The sequence below is a fragment of the Hibiscus syriacus genome, unplaced genomic scaffold (assembly GCF_006381635.1).
Source record: "Hibiscus syriacus cultivar Baekdansim isolate YM2019G1 unplaced genomic scaffold, ASM638163v2 tig00116958_pilon, whole genome shotgun sequence".
NCBI lineage: Eukaryota > Viridiplantae > Streptophyta > Magnoliopsida > Malvales > Malvaceae > Hibiscus > Hibiscus syriacus.
Window position 1 is genome coordinate 1,290,229 of NW_024063484.1, and position 18,398 is coordinate 1,308,626.

At 35.4% G+C, this 18,398-nt stretch overlaps 1 protein-coding gene across 1 annotated transcript; it reads left to right on the plus strand.

The window, feature by feature from the left end:
- The first annotated feature begins 3,842 nt into the window (after nucleotides 1–3,842).
- Nucleotides 3,843–9,694, plus strand: LOC120189682 (condensin-2 complex subunit D3). Its single transcript, XM_039192906.1, has 9 exons — nucleotides 3,843–5,366; nucleotides 6,184–6,927; nucleotides 7,059–7,550; nucleotides 7,896–7,987; nucleotides 8,132–8,219; nucleotides 8,299–8,413; nucleotides 8,520–8,646; nucleotides 8,767–8,946; nucleotides 9,000–9,694. Exons 1-9 carry the CDS (start codon nucleotides 3,882–3,884, stop codon nucleotides 9,091–9,093), a joined length of 3,417 nt encoding a protein of 1,138 aa, XP_039048837.1. The 5' UTR covers nucleotides 3,843–3,881; the 3' UTR covers nucleotides 9,094–9,694.
- The last annotated feature ends 8,704 nt before the right edge of the window (nucleotides 9,695–18,398 follow it).

An 18,398-nucleotide genomic window follows, 5' to 3' on the forward strand; every position in this document is an offset into this window, starting at 1 on the left:
GACCAGACATCCTTCATTCATTTAGTAGAGACTGAAGCGAGGAGAGACTAGGCTGAAGCTGTTGCAGCTCTGTATCATTCACGGGGATTGAATGTATGACAGGACAATAATAATTGGGCAAAACAATAATAGTGGATTGAATGCTTAGGATATATACGTGTGTTATAGGGGGTGGGAGTTTAGATGCATGGGGAAAAGAAGAAAAGGAGGAGAGAAATTATTTCAGAGAGAAACTGTTTAAAGGAGAATAGAAGATTCGAAGAAGGTAAATTTTGTTGTTGTTTAAATTATTATATTATTGTTCTATTTTGTAGATAATTTTTAGATTACTTTTTTTAAATTAATGTTTAGGTTTTGATTTCTTTACTAATTAAATTAATTATTATTTAATTTAAAAAATATTTATTTTTCTCTACAAATTTGTTGAAGTATGGCAGCACAAAAGCAACTGGTGAGACTAAATGATCAATTTGATGTAATAGTGTGTAATTTTAGATTTGATAATTTGTATATTTTAATATTTATTATATTATTTTTACATGTTAATTTATTCAACTTTTAATATGTTTAGGAATGAATGTATACTTTTATATTTGGGGTGAATTTATAATATTATACGATACAAATTTATAAAATTTTAGGTGACAAAAATAAATTATCAATAGAAGATAAAAAAAATTAAAATATAAGAGTTTGAAAATTTAAAATTATCATATATTTTATATTTTTACATGTATTTTTCTATTGAAAATCAGTTTTCGCCCCTATAATTTTATAATTTTGTTCTTTCCTAAATTTTAAAAATTCACCCCTCTAACATAAAATTTTATATTTGTCCTTGATCATCCCTTTCGATCCATCACTAGATATGTTAACAAGTTGTATTTTATATACGTTGGCATGAAGAGTTACATTTTGAAGGCTTATTGAATGCCAAGGCTGAGCTTATTTGAAGCATGGCGTAAAGGATATTTCCTAAGGACTTGATGGAAAGCTACCCAACTACTCATGCTTCAACTAAAATAATAAAAATGTAATTAAACATCTTAAATTTTGTAAATTAAAAATTTGTAAAATTACACTTTGACCCTTTACAAATTAACCCTTTTAAAAAAATTTCTACCCCTTAAACGGACGGTTCGTCTAAAATATTAAAAAACATAAAACAATTTGTAAGAAATTTTTAAAAGATTTTATTTTTATCGAATTAAGTCATTGATTTAAAAATACTTTTTGACAATGATACTAATCGGTATTGTACTCACAACCGGGGGGGGGGGAGAATGAGGTGTCAACAGAAAGTTTTTAACCACACGCTCTAGAGATTGTTAGCATCAAACATTATAATCTTAAATTCAAATTTTCAAAAACAATTTATAACAACACTTTCTGAACACTTTTAAAAAATAATACTAACTCTTAATGAATAAAAAGTTTTTAGAAAATATTTAAACCCATTCAACTAAAACACACAAAATAATACAACAAAATGTTTCCTATGCTTTCGTACATTATAACATACATGCACTTCTCAAATATTAACAATACTTCAAATTTTATTATGTTAATAATACTTATTAATTTTGTTTAAAGACCTAACGCTGTATTCTTTTGGATCAGTTGACAAAGGAAAAAAATGTTTTTCAGATTTATAAATTTGTTAATGTTGGAAAAATATATATTTTGAAATTTAGATACATTTTTAATGAGTAGAAGTAGAGATTTAAATCATAAAATTGTGATTTTTTATTATATTTCGTGAGACATTTATAATGGTATATCATATGCTCAAAATAATTGAGTGATGAATGAGAAATTGATACTCAATGTAAGCTACTTGTGAATTGTCTTAAAAAAATTAGAAAGTTTATATCCCACATTGGTGGGATACCAAGCGTGAGAAGTGTTTATTTACATGAATCAACTTGAATGTTGTAGAATGTACAATACAATATTTTGCGTCGTATGCAAACGATAGGGTGTAAATTAGAGTGAATTTTAACTCGACATGTTTGTGGGTACAAGCGTATGATGTGGGCTGTGGAAGGGTGATCCGAGATTCGCAGGGGGGCTTTTGTAATGCCTTGAATGCTGAAATTTGGGCCATAGACGGCATTCTTTTGCATGCCTGGAATCTTGGATTTAGGAGAGTCGAGGTGGAGACGGATCGTGCGAATGCGATAAATATCATCAATAAGCAATCCCAAGCAAATGAGAACATGGCGATAATCTCCCTGATCCCAGAAGCTATCAACAGACAACGAGAGGTTAGAATTTGTCACAAGAAAAAAATAATATGCATTAATGGGAAAATAGAATATTATGCATTAATTGTATATATTTTATGCTCATTTATTCGAACTTTCCAATAGTTTTTCAGTGTGAATCTCCTATTTAAACTGTCTAAACTTACAAGGTTAGACTTTGGCACATTTTCTCTACCTTCAAATGTTTGGTGATAGAAGAAAACGGGGTTATAGTCCGTTGAGCCCTGCAATCATGCTATTACTCTGCTCATATCATTGTTGTAAATTAGGAGACAATCAATCAACGTTTCTCCAGTATCATATGCATGACTAAATCTATCTTAAAGAGACTATGTAAATATGTCTTAGCGGCTCTGTTAATTTGATTCCATGACTACATACGATTAAACAATTTCTTATCATCTTTATTTTATTTTTGTTCAATTCAATTAATTTTATTTTTTTCGGATTAACATTTTATCTAATGATTAACAATATTTTCTGATTTTATTTAAGGGACCTAATACTTTATTTTGTTGGATCAATTTATTGTTCGCGCAATCAATAAAATATTTTCATTGTTTCTTTTATAAATATTTTGTAAAATTGGAAAAAAAAATTAAAATATTTTTTACAATTTAATGATTTAATCTAAATATAAATTTATATAGATGTAAACATGTTTTTTTAATAATTTTAAATATCAAATTTATTTTAAATTAATTAATTTGAAAATTTTAAATATTAGGATAAACTATATCATTCTTCACTACACTTTACTATCTCTCTTCTTTCACTCACTATACTTTCAATGTTTTTAAGTTACTCACTAAACTTTCAAATTACTCCTATTTTGGTCACTACAAATTATTTTATTATTATTATCTATGACGTAGTATTTTTTTATTATTAAAATATAAAAATATTTAAAAAATAATAATAAAATAGTACTTTTACTTCACCATTTGTAGCATCACCACGGTCTATTCTCGTCACTATCGACCACCGTTAGCCTTCGAAACCGACAACCGTTTGATCCAAAATTGAACCAAGAGACTTGCTTTGACATGCTGAGTCCCAATTTGGTGGTTGCTTCACCAAAAAATGTCCCAAAACCCGTGAATCTAAATTGAAACATTTCGGTTTTCTCATTTTTGATCTCACATTCGTGGACTTCAGAGCATGTTCCGATAAAATGGAAGTCAAATTTGGACTCAGGGAGTCGAGGCAAAGCGTCCAATGAAATATGGTCGTCAACGATGACGTCCAACGCCGACGAATAATGGATTACCACCATATATCTTTATTTTATATTTTAAATTATTTTTATATTTAAATAATAATAAAATATGCCATATCATATCAAAACAATTATAAAATAATTCAGTGACCAAAACAAGAGCAATTCGAAAATTAAGTGAGTAAATTGAAAAAAATTAAAGTACAGTGAATGAAATAGGAAACATAGTAAAGTTCAGCACATAATGTTGTAGTTTATCCTAAATCTTATTCCCTTTGAATTTTGTTATGAAGGAGCACTTTAAGCGGGAACTGAAACATTTTCAAAGTTTTCAACGATAATCACCGGCAAACCATTTTACCCCTAACAGAGAAAATTTCCAGAGAGTTTCAGCCATGGAAGAGACCATAGCAAGAATCCTCACAGAGCTTGAAGAGATCTATCAAACCCAATCTCCACTCATTTCTCCATCTACTCTTTTAGATCTTCAATCCCTCTTATCCACCAACGACCCAGATTTCATCTCCCAATTCTTCGATGACCTCTCTTCCAAAGCCCTCTCTCCTTCTTCACTCACCAACCTCTTATCTTTTACAATGGATTCCTCCCCTTCCCATTATCTTTTAGCTTCTAAAGTTTACCTCTCTCTTCTTCTTTCCCCAAATTCCCCTGTCTTCACTCTATTCACTCCCATTTCCTTCCTTTCTCTCCTCCGTTCCCTTCGCCGCGCCTTCAAAAACCGTGCTTCGGCCCAACCTGAGGAATCTCCCCCTCCCAACGCGCCGTCGAATAAGAAGAGAAAGTGTGGGGGGAAGGGCCGTGGAGCACGGGGTAACGTTAGAAGTTCGGGAGATTGTAATGAGGAAGTAAGTGATCGTTCTGATATTAAAGAAGTCTTTAATGTGTTTGAAATGTTGGTTTCCGTTTTGGGTTTGATTCATTTGGATAGGTTTCCTGATAGTTTGAAGTCGTTGGTACAAACTGTATGTGAAATTCCTTTGATGGCAGTGGAAAAGATAGGGAATTCAGGTAGTTTTAATCGGTTAATGGGTTTGTGTTCGTCGGTTTTGAGTGGAGTGTTGAGGTCTGAACATGGAGAGATGGCTAATACTTCAGCTGAGGTCTTGAAAGCATTATCACCATTGATATTGATGGTTAAATCGCAAGCAAGAAGTTTTGCATTGGAGTTTGTGACGCAAAGGATGATAGAATTGGGAAACGAGAGTGATGGTGTTAAGAAAGCTGTCGTTAACTTCCCTAGGTATTTGGTTCAAAAGGCACCTGATAAGGCCGAGCCGCGAGCTCTGGCTGTGGATTCAATAATGGAGATTGTTAAAGTGATGGACTTTGAGGATCAAATAGGATATGTGGACTATGTCTTGAAGATGACTCATGGGAAGGCTAATCTTAGGCTGTTAGGTGTAGATCTTATTTCAATGATGTTAATGTCATTAAGGGATCCTTTTGGGGTTGATTCAGAAGTTAAAACAGGAGATTATTGGGGGATAAAGTGTTTGAAAGCTTTGATTATGAGATGTTCGGATTTGAGTGCTGGAATTCGTGCTCGAGCCCTCTCAAGCTTAGCACAAGTTGTTGGGTTTTTGTTTAGTGATGATAGGAGTAAAAGTATTTTGAAGGAAGTAATGGGATTATCTGAAGGCGGAGAGGAGAGGCCGCCACAGTGTGGAATGAATGATCTTGTGAGGGATAGGTGTATGGATGAGAAGGCAGCTGTAAGGAAGGCTGCACTGCTTTTGGTTACTAAGTTGATATCCCTTTTAGATGGTTCTTTTGATGGAATCCTGCTCAAAACTATGGGTATGGCTTGTTCAGATCCACTGGTTAGCATACGGAAAGCTGCCATTTCTGCCCTTTCTGAGGTTAATTTTACTTTTGTACTTAGTCTAGTTTCCTTGTTCAGATACGTTTCTTTATCTGCTTATCATGTACATTATAATGTTCAATTAGTTTTTTTTTTTGATGATTTGGTGCTTAATCATAGGTCATTGATCTAGTTAATCTAGTTTCTTGCTGAAATTTCTTTCTTTCTTCACTTGTTAGGTACATTACAATGTTCACTTAGTGTTTTGATAGTTTGATACTTAATCATAGTTCAATGTTCAGTTAATCTAGTTTTCTTGTTGAAATTTATTTCTTTATTACAATTATCATGTACATTACAATACTCAATTCGTTTTGGGATGATTTGATGCTTCATCATAAGTCAATGCGTGGTACAGTGTTGAATTAGTTTACTTAAAGTGGATATCTTCTTTGCTATGTATTTCTAAATTCCAGATTGCTTTCGCACATTATAACATGCATGCACTTCTCAAATATGCTTCTTTATTCACTTATCATGCGCATTACCAAGTCTAATTAGTTTTGTGACGACTTGATGCTTAATCATAATCATAAGTCAATGCATGTTGAGTTAGATGACCAGGGTGGATATGTTCTTTGTTATGCACTTCCCAGTCCCAGGTTGATTTTGTATATTACATGTTTGCACTTCTCAAATATGTTTCTTTATTAACTTGTTACGAACATTACAATTTTCAGTTAGTTTTGTGATGATTCGATGCTTATTCGTAAGTCAATGCATATTTTGATGTTGAATTAGTTTACACCAGTGGATATTTCATCAAGCAATTTTCCATCCCAGGTTGATTTTTTTTTTTGCATAATTTTTTGCAGGCCTTCAGAACATTTTCAGATGAAAGTGTGACTACTGAGTGGCTACATTCTGTTCCACGTTTAATAACAGATAACGAATCTAGCATTCAAGAAGAATGTGAGACCTTGTTCTTGGAATTGGTTTTGGACCGGGTGTCTAGAGCTGGATCTGCTTGCTCACCCAAGAAGGGATCTGTTTTGTCTGATTCATGTGTGACAGCAAAGAGTTTAGAGAGGGAGATGGAATTATTATTCCCTGGAGGGATATTGATTCTTTTGAAAGGTATCTGCAATGGCGAGGTGACTCCATGGGTGAAGAAGATTTGCACAAGCCTTGGGAAAAAGAAACGATTGAAGCCCAAGGTTGCTCTTGCTCTTCAAAACATCATAAAGACATCTGAATCGATCTGGTTGAGTCATTCCATGCCAATTGAGAAGTGGACAGCCCCAGCTGGTGCTTGGTTTCTTCTGTCGGAAGTGTCGGTATATCTTTTGAAAGCTGTTGACTGGGAATTCCTTCATCACCATTGGCAGCTCCTAGATAAGCATGGAACAAAAGGCAAGTTTCAAAGCCCAAGTTTGCAAGGAAATGGATATGAACATGAAGAAAGCATAGAATCCAATTCAGTTGCATGGGCAAGAGATCGTGTTTTCCTCTTGCAAACCATCTCAAATGTTTCCATTGAATTGCCTGCTGAACCTGCTGCAGATTTAGCTCACAACTTGCTTAAAAGAGTTGAAAAGTTCAACATGCATTCCACAGAGGTATTTATCGCATTGACAAACTTGAAACGGAGTAATCGTTTGTTTATTTTCCTTCCTATTGCAAAATAAACTTGTTTGAATGTACCCAGCTATAATACATCATATGCACAACCAACACGGTTATATGACAGGTTAATGCTCATGTAAAAGCTCTCAGAACATTGTGCAAGCTGAAGTCGTTGAATCCTGAGGAGGCCGATCAGCTTGTCATGAGATGGGGACAGAAGCTTCTCTCTAAAGCATATGAAATTTTAGAAAAGTACATTTCTGATAACAAAGAACCAAATACCGGTAATAGTTTCTTTACACCGCCAAGTGGGAGCAGAAAAGGGAAGCAAGCAGCAAGTGCGTCCAGACTATTGTCAAAAGCAGTCACCGCGGTTTATACTGTTGGGTCTTTAGTTGTTGTCTGTCCTAGTGCTGATGTGAGCTCCATTGTTCCACTTTTATACACAGTTGTAACTTCAGGGAATTCTGATCCGAAGTTAAATAAGTTACCAGGGCCTAAGGTATCTTTGAAGCAGACGACCCCTACTTTGTACATTCAAGCATGGCTGACATTGGGAAAAATTTGCCTTGCTGACGGGAAGCTTGCCAAAAGTTACATTCCTCTCTTTGTGCAGGTCTAGTCATCAACCCAATGGCTTTTCTAGTCCTGCTCTGTATGTTTTTTGTATGATTTTCCATTACTATTTTGCAATTCTTGATTCTTCAAAACGAACGCTTTTTCGTTCATTCATATTCATCACAACTTGCATGGCAATACATTTATATGCATAGCCTATAGCATCGGTTCTTAGAATACATAGAAGGTTCCAAAGTTATTTCTAAGCATCAAAGATTATGCACTTAACTGTATGCATTTCTTCCCTCCCTACTGTTTTCCAGTTATTTCTACAATATTTCTCAATGTCGTCAATTCCAAATAAAATTTGATAACGATGTTAACCGTGCACTTCAAACTACAGGAACTTGAAAAGAGTGATTGTGCAGCCCTTCGCAATAATCTTGTAGTGATGATGGCGGATTTTTGTGTTCGCTATACTGCTTTGGTTGATTGGTAAGTTCCCGGGAACTTAATAGAAATGAGCCTAGTTGGGATTAGTTTCTTCAAAGCAACTAATTAAAAGGGGGAAAATGTAGCAAAGAATCCTTCTCTATGAGACTGATAACTGGTGTAATGAACAATTCTTGTAATATACAGTTATATAGCTAAGATAACCAAGTGTCTCCGTGATCCATGCGAACTTGTCAGACGGCAGACTTTTATATTACTCTCAAGATTATTACAAGTAAGTTTTCATTACTGGTTTAACATGTGATATTGCCTTAATAGCCTATCGAATGCTGTAATTTTGTTTCTAAATCCAGAGAGACTATGTGAAGTGGAGGGGAGTGCTATTTCTTCGGTTCCTTCTATGTCTTGTTGATGAATCCGAAAAAATAAGACAACTTGCTGATTTTCTCTTTGGCAATATTTTGAAAGGTAAAGGAGCTATTATGACAATTCTATAATTATAAATTGTTGAAGTTTTGCTCACTTTTGGAATACATGTTTGTTGGATTGACTTTTGTGTATGTTTTTCTTCCAGCCAAGGCTCCACTTCTAGCTTACAACAGTTTCGTCGAAGCCATTTATGTGCTGAATGACTGCTGCGCACACAACGGACTTAATGATTCCAAGAATTCACAGACGGAGAGTCAACTTTTCTCCATCAGGTATTCGTGAGTTGTGTTCGTCATGTAGACACTGGAAAAATCAATTCTATAATTGAGGCACATGTTTATGATCTATTCACTGTTTTCTTCCTTGATCAATTCTATGTTATAAATTTCCAGGGGTAATGATGAGAGGTCAAGGACTAAACGGATGCGGATCTATCTCTGCTTGCTGAAACAAATGGCACCAGAGCACCTTTTGGCCACCTTTGCAAAGTTATGTGCTGAAATTCTAGCTGCTGCATCGGATGGCATGCTCAATATAAATGATATAACTGGCCAAGCTGTTCTCCAGGTATGTCCGACGAGAAATGTTGCATATTTCGTATGATTGCAGATAATTACAAGCATTTCTTACCAAATTCTTGCCTGCAAAGAGATCCGAGCCTCAACTCATCGTGGAACTGCATCGGATACAGCAGAGGTAGAGGAAGAAGGTGGGGATAACAGTGCATCCGCGTCTACTGCCAAAGGGAGGGCTATAACACAGGCAGTGAAAAAGGGTCTTATCCAAAACACCATCCCCATCTTTATAGAGCTCAAAAGGCTACTAGAAAGCAAGAACAACCCTCTTACAGGTTCCCTCATGGGGTGCCTGCGAGTCCTTCTCAAGGACTACAAGAACGAGATCGATGACATGCTGGTCGCAGATAAACAGCTTCAAAAGGAGCTCATATATGACATTCAGAAGTATGAATCAGTAAAGGCTCGAACAACAGCTGCAGAAGCAGTTGCAAGCATGCAAAACAAAAGCGTAAATCACTCTACACCGCCTTGTGTTCCAAAAGCCGCAACAGAAACTCACCCCAAAAACAAAGTGAATCAGAAGTTGTTGAGTTATTCGAAAGTGGCATCAGCGATGGCGGATGCGGCCGCGGAAGCCACCGCGCGGTCCATACTAAGGGATGTGAACAAGGGAGCAATGACACCACCACTCAACTCCATTAGTATGCCAAAACTCAAGTCTAACCAGGGAGGGAGCTCTGCTAAAACTGATCGTCCCTTGAATGTACTGGAATCCTTGAGGAGAAGAATTGATGATGAAAATTGAGCCACTAGTTAAAATGTAAATAGCAAAGAATTTTGTAACAAAACATGTGATATTATTGTTTAAACTTACTATCTATGATTTGATTTGTTCATGAACTAAATTTGGACTAATTTTTTAGTGCTTTAGATAAGTTTTCGAGTGTAGGTTTGGAACATTTTATAATATTTTTTTTGCTTAAATTGAATTCTATAATTAAAATTTAGATTATAATATTGGACTAATTGAGGTATAATGCTTTGTCTTTGGTGAAAAAGCGTCAAATTTAAGATTTGGACTGAATTTTAAAGATTTTGAAGTATGGAGGATAAAATAATTACTTTGCCATAAATGAGTCAAGTACAAACAATATTTATATGTAATGATACGCATTTTCAGCGTAAGATGATTTTCTTTTGGTTTCAAAAACATGAAATTTCTTTTATAAATATTTTTATTCTGAAGAAATTCTAATTGACTAAAATTTATTTTAAAATGACTTATTTAAATAAAAAGTTATAAATACAAACAATTTGAAATAAATTCATAATTTTTTTTGAAATTTAAAAATTCACCGCATCATCTTAAAAGTGTTACTGTATCTAAAAATATTAAAATATTTTTCGATAAATATAAGATAAATATAAAGTCTGTTTAAAAAATTTATCTTTTAACGACAAAATCTCATATCCCGCATACGCTATATTTAAATATAAAATTTTAAGATATAATAATAAATCCTTTCACAGTTGAGGTGGTTTAATTCGTAAAAAAAAATTAAAATATTAAATGATAAACGAATTTAAATTCTTTTGGTGCATTAAAAAAAAGGAGGGCTCGTCCTTTGAAAAAGGAAAAACATGTGCCCACGTGCCCGTTTTGTGGAAACCAAGATCCAAAGCAATAAACAAATTGGGAAACGGAGAAGTCAGTCCATAAAGGAGCTACAGCAGAAAAACCAAACTGTGTTCCACGGCTGCACCACCTTCCTAGCCACCATGCCGCCTCCGTGATAACCAGCCCACTCACCGCTGATTAACTGTCGGACAGAAAACAGACAACGATATACAAAACAAACCAGTACGGCGAATAATTAAAACTCAAATGACAATAATGCCCTCAATTGCTAAAGCCAATTCCTTTTGATCACCTGGGTATTCACGTAAAATTACAAGAATCGTACTACAAGGAGAAAAAAAATATTAAAATCTACGTACTGTGTACAAAATAAAAACAAAAAAGAAGTCTTCGATAGATCGGAGAAGTTAATCGTCGGAATCGTCGCCGCCGCCGAAGATGGAAACACGATTGTAGAGCAAGAACAAGATTAGGAAAAGGAACAGGGCGACACCAAACGGGGAGCCGCTGACGCGGTGGATGGAATCGGGTTCGCCGGTGGAGAAGAGGGCGGAGACGAAAGAGCCGCGATTAATTTTCCCTTTTTCATTCAACACTTGATACATAATCGTAGGTAAAAAGTTTTTTATTATTTTAAAACAAGGGTAAACTAAGTATTTATTCAGTCAATTATCACTTTGTTCCCATCTTGGTCATATAATTATTTTTTCAAAATTATAACCAATGTTACGTTTTGGTCACCCATCGTTTTAAAAATTAATGATGATTATAACTTGTCATCATAAGATAATATCATGACATCATTGAAAAAACAAAAAAAAGAGGTTACATCAATAGTTATGTTTTTTTAATGGTGAGTGACAAAAAAAATCAAAATATAACATTAGACATGATTTTGAAAAAGAATAGTTGGGTGATCAAAATGAAATCAAAGTGATAGTTGGGTGACTAAATGCATAGTTTACCCTAAAAAAATTTTAACATTAAAATTGGTGACAATATCCATTCAAACTTGGGACTTAGTGTAAATATCCATTCAAATTATTTATAGAAATTTGATTGGTGAAGATTTAAAAGTTGGATGAGATGATATCAAACTTGGGACTTAAGTGTAAATTGAAGCAACATCTAATAGTTGAACCAAGTTAGATATATATTTCATGACGGGCAAAGATTTTATTTAGGTTAAATTATAATTAATACAAGACTAAGAAAATATAAATTGAATCTAGAGGGGTCAAACTTAAGATTTAAGATGATACTTAATTACTGCACCAAATTAAATAGTTATTATATAATTGAAAAAAACTATATTTAGATTAAATCATGTTTGATGTATTTTTTTTATATTTATAATCAAATTCAATATTTTTTTCTTTAAAACTTTTTATTTTTATAATTGCATATAATAATCATTTAATCAGGTTTTTTAATCTAATTAATAATTTTATATTTATTCTCAAGCATTAAGTACACAGGTTATTTTGATCTTAAAAATAGATTAATTTTTAATTATCAATGATATTAACACATATCATCATATAATATTAAAAAGTATTTTTAACAGTATAGTTAATATAAAGTTAACAAAAAAAATTTAGTGATTAAACAAACAAAACATTTATGAATAATTTAACTAAACAAAACATTTATCAATATATATGTGTCTCTTGCTTGAATTTTAGTACGTTCTATGCTTTTTTTTCTTTGATTAATCTAAGAAAAGTATAAGGTAATATTTGTTCAAAGAAAACTTTTAACCTTTTAATATTAAATGGTCACACCCCTAACATTTATAATACTCGAACTCGAATTCTCAAGGAATAACAACGTATAATTGATTGCCACCTGATTTTTGCTAGTACTTTCTATGTTATATGTTTGTTGACACGTGAAGAATGAATAGCAGTAGCAGAACATGAGAGCAAAAAGACTATGCATATAAAAAGAGATGATAATTGAAGAACAAATTTGACAATAGAAAGTAGACAATTTAGTACTATACAAAGTAAACTGATGATTCAAATGTTTGCAGTTTTCTTGGATCCCACAACACATGCTGCCTACTTCGTACAACCCCTCCATGTATAAAAAAAGTTAATATGAGAAATAAAATTAATATAAAATTATTTTTGAATAAAATGAAGTAAAAATTAATATAAAATTAAAATAGAGAAATAAAATTGTTTACTCGGATGTAGATACGGAATCGAATGAGCAAAGTCGGATAAACATAAGAAGATTTTTTTGTTGAGACTTCTATAAACAGTTTCCTTAAGACATATTTATTCTTTCCTCAGTATTTTGAGTAATGTTGGACGGTGGTCTCTCAGAATACAAAAACAAACGATCACAACATTAAGCACACCAATAATAATCAGTCGAACACAATCTTGCATTTCTATATCACCAAAAAGAATTAATTTAAAAAGTTTTTTTTAAGTGCTTTCCTATTCCAAAGTTGTGTCTAAATTGGAGAAAAAATGAATTAAAAGATTAATATCATTTAATGAAGAAACTTGACTTTTCATGAAGAGAATTATTGAAAAACTAATAGACATAATTAAATGAATGTAACTTTAAACTCAAAAAATAAGTCTATTCACTAAGTGACATAACTTATTTAATAAATTTATTCAGTAAGTGACATAACTTATGACTTATTATAAATAACATCAATATCATTTAACTAATCCATTATTTTTCCAACAAAACTTGGTCCAAGTCTCTATACAATTTTGTACTCCGGAGAATTTACGTATGGTCTCGACATCGACGGACACTGCTTAAACCTCTAGTTTTCCTACTTCATTCCTTTTAGTCACGAAAATTCCCCTTTCCCCCTTCCATCTACGACGGTTCTAAAGAATCTCTTTAGCTCGTTCGTTGGGATCTCTCTTCCTCAACAAGCATGGTCCAATCTTGAACACCCTGTTGCTGTGGGGAAGAGCAACACTAATCAATGACTTTAGGTTTCCAGGAGTTATGACGAAGATGGTGGTGGTCGGTTTTATTTGTTGCTCCATGACTTATGGTTGTGCCTTGATCACTATCGCTTATAGTTGGTTTCTTCATCAACATAATCCTTATTAGTATAGTGCCATGTTCATCATCACATTTGGCTGCGGTGGATAAGGTGAATCATTATGGATCAAACGACTTTAGTCGCCCTCTCGCATACTATTTCCAGTATGTTCAACGTCCCTCACTACCTGGACGGTGAAGATCTTTGGTTTGCTCCAATATATTATAAAAAATTCTCCATGCAACGACCTCTGGCAAACCACCTTGTTAATTTCTACTTTTGGGACCTCACTCTACAGAAAACTTTTAGATCGGCCAGGCAATAACCTCGCGTTGTCATGTATTATCCTAGCGCCTGCATGACGGCCTCGTCAAACTACGTATTCTTCATATTCCAAATGTTTCATAACAAGTATACATGCACATTGTTCCTTATCGATGGACGCAACAGGACTCTTTAGCCATCTTTTACAAGAGCCGCTCAACCTAGTTCTTCTTCAACAACCAATAATATGGATTATTTAGTTGCCCTCCCGATTCCAAGTTTTCGTCTTGACTAATCAGAACCGACCCACGTCGCACACCTGGCTTTGATAGGTGAGTGTCACAACATGGATTTTTTATAAACATAAAGATTCAAACTCAAGACCTTGCTTAAACAATATCAAGCTGATTACGATGTGAACTAACCCAATTGCTTACCAACAAATAATTTTTATGTAATTACTTAATATATCTAATAAAATGATGACACGTGTTATTTTCTTAACGATGGAAGTTAGTAAAATATATATTGCAACTACTTCTAATGTCTAACCATTACACTAAACTAGAAACTGTTAGAAAGCTAGGATTAGCTTGAAGAGATGAAGAACATTGAACTTTTTCTTAACATTCAAGTACAACGATTACATTGCTTTATATCAGTTTTACAAGACATCTATAACTATCTTAACTCCCTGCTAACAGACTTAACATCCTGCTAACAGCTTTTAACCAACCTTAACTGCTTAACTGATTACTCTAATATTCCCTCTACTTTTATCCCCCTGCTTCAACAAGGCAAGACACACATTTTGGCTCGAAAAACTTCAAACGCAGCTTTAGTTGGCGGTTTCGTGAGGCCATCTGCCACCTGATAATTGGCTGGAACATAGCTAACTCGCAATGCTCTTGCTGTAACTTTTTCCCTGATAAAATGAACATCCATATCAACATGCTTTGATTGTGCATGGTAAACTGGATTCATGCTCATTGCGATGGCACTTGTGTTATCGCACCAGATAACCGATTCCTCAAGCTGTGTCACACCTAGACTGACTAGCAGCACATTGATCAAGGTGACTTCAGCGGCTGTGTCTGCTACACTACGGTACTCCGCTTCCATGGTTGACCTAGAAACGGTCTTTTGCTTCTTCGAGCTCCAGATCACATGAAACTTTCCAAGAAAAACAGCATGGCCAGACACTTACATGCGATCATCAACATCACCTCCCCAATCTGCATCAGCAAACGCAACGACCTTTAGTTCTGCTTCATCAGCTAGGAACGTAAGGCCATAATCTAGAGTGCCAGCCAAGTACCGAAGTATACGTCTCACTGCTACCATGTGAGCCTCACAAGGAGAATGCATGTGCTGAACAACCTTGTGCACACTATATGCAATATCAGGGCGAGTGTGACACACATAGAGAACTGCACCAACCAAACTTCTATATTTACAAGCATCAGAGAGTAAAGATCCTACTTCATGAAGCAGTTTAGTTGTACCGACCATAGGTGTAGCCGCTGAATTAGCATTTAACATATTCACTTTTTCCAGTAACTCGAGGATGTATTTCTTCTGCGAGAGACACAACTTACCACTGCTCCGATTGACCTCAATACCAAGAAAGAAGCTTAGCTCGCCTAAGTCCTTGAGCGAAAAATCTCTTTGCAGAAGTTGAATTACTCTCTCAATATAATCCTTACAGTCCCCAGTAATAATTATATCATCGACATAAACCAGAACAAAGGTATACACATCATGTACACAACTCACAAAGAGCGACACATCAGCTAAAGACTCCACAAACCCCATTCTCTCAAGACTCACCTTCAACTTGTCATGCCAGTTTCTAGGTGCTTGGCGAAGCCCGTATAATGCTTTGTACAGCTTACACACGAGTGGGGATCAATCAACTACAAATTCCTCAAATCCTGGAGGCTGCTGCATGTACACTTCCTTAGACAACTCACCATTCAAGAATGCATTATTTACATCAACTTGGCATATAGACCAGTTCTTAGTGACAGCAAGGGAAAATATCACATTCAGCGTTACAAATTTCACAACTGGACTGAAGGTATCCTTGAAATTGTACCCAGGGATTTGTGAGTACCCTTTGGCAACTAACCGCGCTTTATACCGTTGCACAAACCCATCTGGGTTCTTTTTTATTTTAAACAACCACTTGCATCCAACAATATCACGATCATTGGGCAAGGGAACAAGAGACCAGGTGTTGTTTCCTTGCAGTACCCCAAGTTCTACATCAACAGCAGACTTCTAGCTAGGTGACTGTAACGCAGCTCGAATATTAATAGGTATCGTGTCATCAAAAAAACTCGTGTATACCTTTGGCTTAAAAACACCACACATTTGTTGCGTATAAGCATAGGATGTCTGTTGCCAGTAATTTCATCATCAACATGTTGTTCTTGAACATACATTGAAGTACTAACACCAACACCACTGGAATCATTGCGAACTGGACTGATTTGGTAAGTTGGACTAGTTGGATAAGCTGAACTAGTTTGGTGAGCTGAGCCAGACGAATGAACTGGACTAGTCTGATGGGAAGCAGTTCCTCTACTGCTATCACTCGGTGCAGAGGATGTAGAACGTGTTGTGCTCAACCCATCCTCAAGTGCTGTATCCAAGCCGATTCCAGCTGAGTCAGTTCTTTTAGTACTGGATTCACGGTCAGTATTCAGTGAAGTGGAAGCATCACATGGATTGAATTTCCCAACATCAGTGACCACCTTCAGTGACTGAAGTTGCTGGCCAGTCTCGGGAGCTAGAGTCTCTGTACGAGTAGTGCTTGCAAAAGGAAAATTTGATTCATTAAACACTACATGTCGCGATATATATGCGACCGTCAGGCCCAAGCCACTGAAATCCCTTGTGATGAGGGTTGTATCCAAGAAAGACGCACGACTGAGACCGAAACTGAAGCTTGTGTTTCAAGAAGGGTCGCAGGTGTGGAAAGCATTGACAGCCAAACACCTTCAACGCCTCATATTCAGGTTTCTTGCCAAATAACTTCTCAAATTGTGTTGTTCATTGCAATACCTTAGTTGGTAACCTATTAATTAAATGAATGGTGGTAACCACTGCATAGAACCAAAATCGAATAGACATGGACGCCTGAGCAAGAAGGACAAATACAAGCTCAATAACATGTTGATGTTTGCGTTCCACCACGCCATTCTGTTATGATGTGTGTGGACACGTGACACGATGCACGATACCTTCCTTGAGCAGACAGGTCGACAGACGCCTATATTCTCCTCCCCAATCGCTCTGAACAGCTTTAATGGGCAGACTAAACTGGTTTCTAACTAGTTGCTAAAATAGCCCAAACGCAGTGATAGCCTCTACCTTATCCTTCAAAAGGTTCGAGTACAAGCATCAATGAAAGTGACACAGTACTTAAAGCCATTTGAAAGAATCGGTACAGGACCCTATAAATCGTAAATACAAGCTTAAATAGAGTGTCATAGACAGTGTTTGGGTCAGGAAACAGAAGCTTGTGGCTTTTACCCATGTAACAAGCAACACATGTTTTATTTATTAACTTTGAAACATTTACATTTAACTGTTTACAGATTCTAACTAAGCTGTCATGTGAGGGATGCCCTAATCTTCGGTGCCACAACTCATAGGATTCAATGGATGCAACCAAGGAACTTGTTTCAGCAACTAGAGCAGTTACTTGAGGATCTACAACAAATGAATATAAGTTATTTTCTTCCTTTCCTCGAAGAAAAACAACACCAGTGTCTTCATCATGGACACAACATTCATGTGCATGAAACTCAAAGAAAACATTATTGTCCCTAGCAAGCTTTAAGACAAATAAGAGATTCTTGGTTATTCTTGGTACATGTAACAAGTCATTTAATAGCAAAGCTCGAGAGGATGAACATAAAATAGTGTTACCAACTGCCTTAACATCTAAAGCCACCCCATTACCAACTACCAGCTTACCTGGTCTGATATAGTCATCTCTATGATTGGAAACTGCTTCATCAGGCGTAACATGGTGAGTGGCACCCGAGTCTACTACACATTGATCATGAGCTGCTGACAAGAGAAGCACTTGAGGGCGTGAACCACTTTGCGATACATCGTTTCGAGCATAACAAGATTCACACTCAGCAACTTTAGTTTCATACGTAGTATAATATGCATTTCCAAGCTGATCCTTGGAGTATGCTTTACTACCAGACGTAACCCTAGGAAAGTCTTGATCAAAGCGGTGTCATCAGCTGTCTACAAGATGACCATTCTTCCCGCAGAGTTGACACTGTATATGTCGACCATGTCCTCAACCTCTTCCATACCACCAGAATTGACCGGTTACCGATAGAACTTATGATCATAGGAGTAATTAGAGACAGAAGGTTTTCTCATACATGTTCCTTGAGCAATATTGGCACTTATTGGCAGCGCCTTAGGCTGATCACCGAATCCAGCCAACTGTGTTTTTGCGTCCATCAGCATGGTATACACAACATCAAGAGTCAACGATTCCCGTGTGGTTATTAGAACTGCCACAAACAGTTGGTACTCAAGAGG

Bases quoted from the DNA above. Each gene is read 5' to 3' on its own strand.
- LOC120189682 (XM_039192906.1), top strand. From the start codon at position 3,882: ATGGAAGAGACCATAGCAAGAATCCTCACAGAGCTTGAAGAGATCTAT. The intron at 7,551-7,895 runs GTCTAGTCATCA...TTCAAACTACAG, and splicing joins ACATTCCTCTCTTTGTGCAG to GAACTTGAAAAGAGTGATTG. The intron at 8,220-8,298 runs GTAAGTTTTCAT...TTCTAAATCCAG, and splicing joins TACTCTCAAGATTATTACAA to AGAGACTATGTGAAGTGGAG.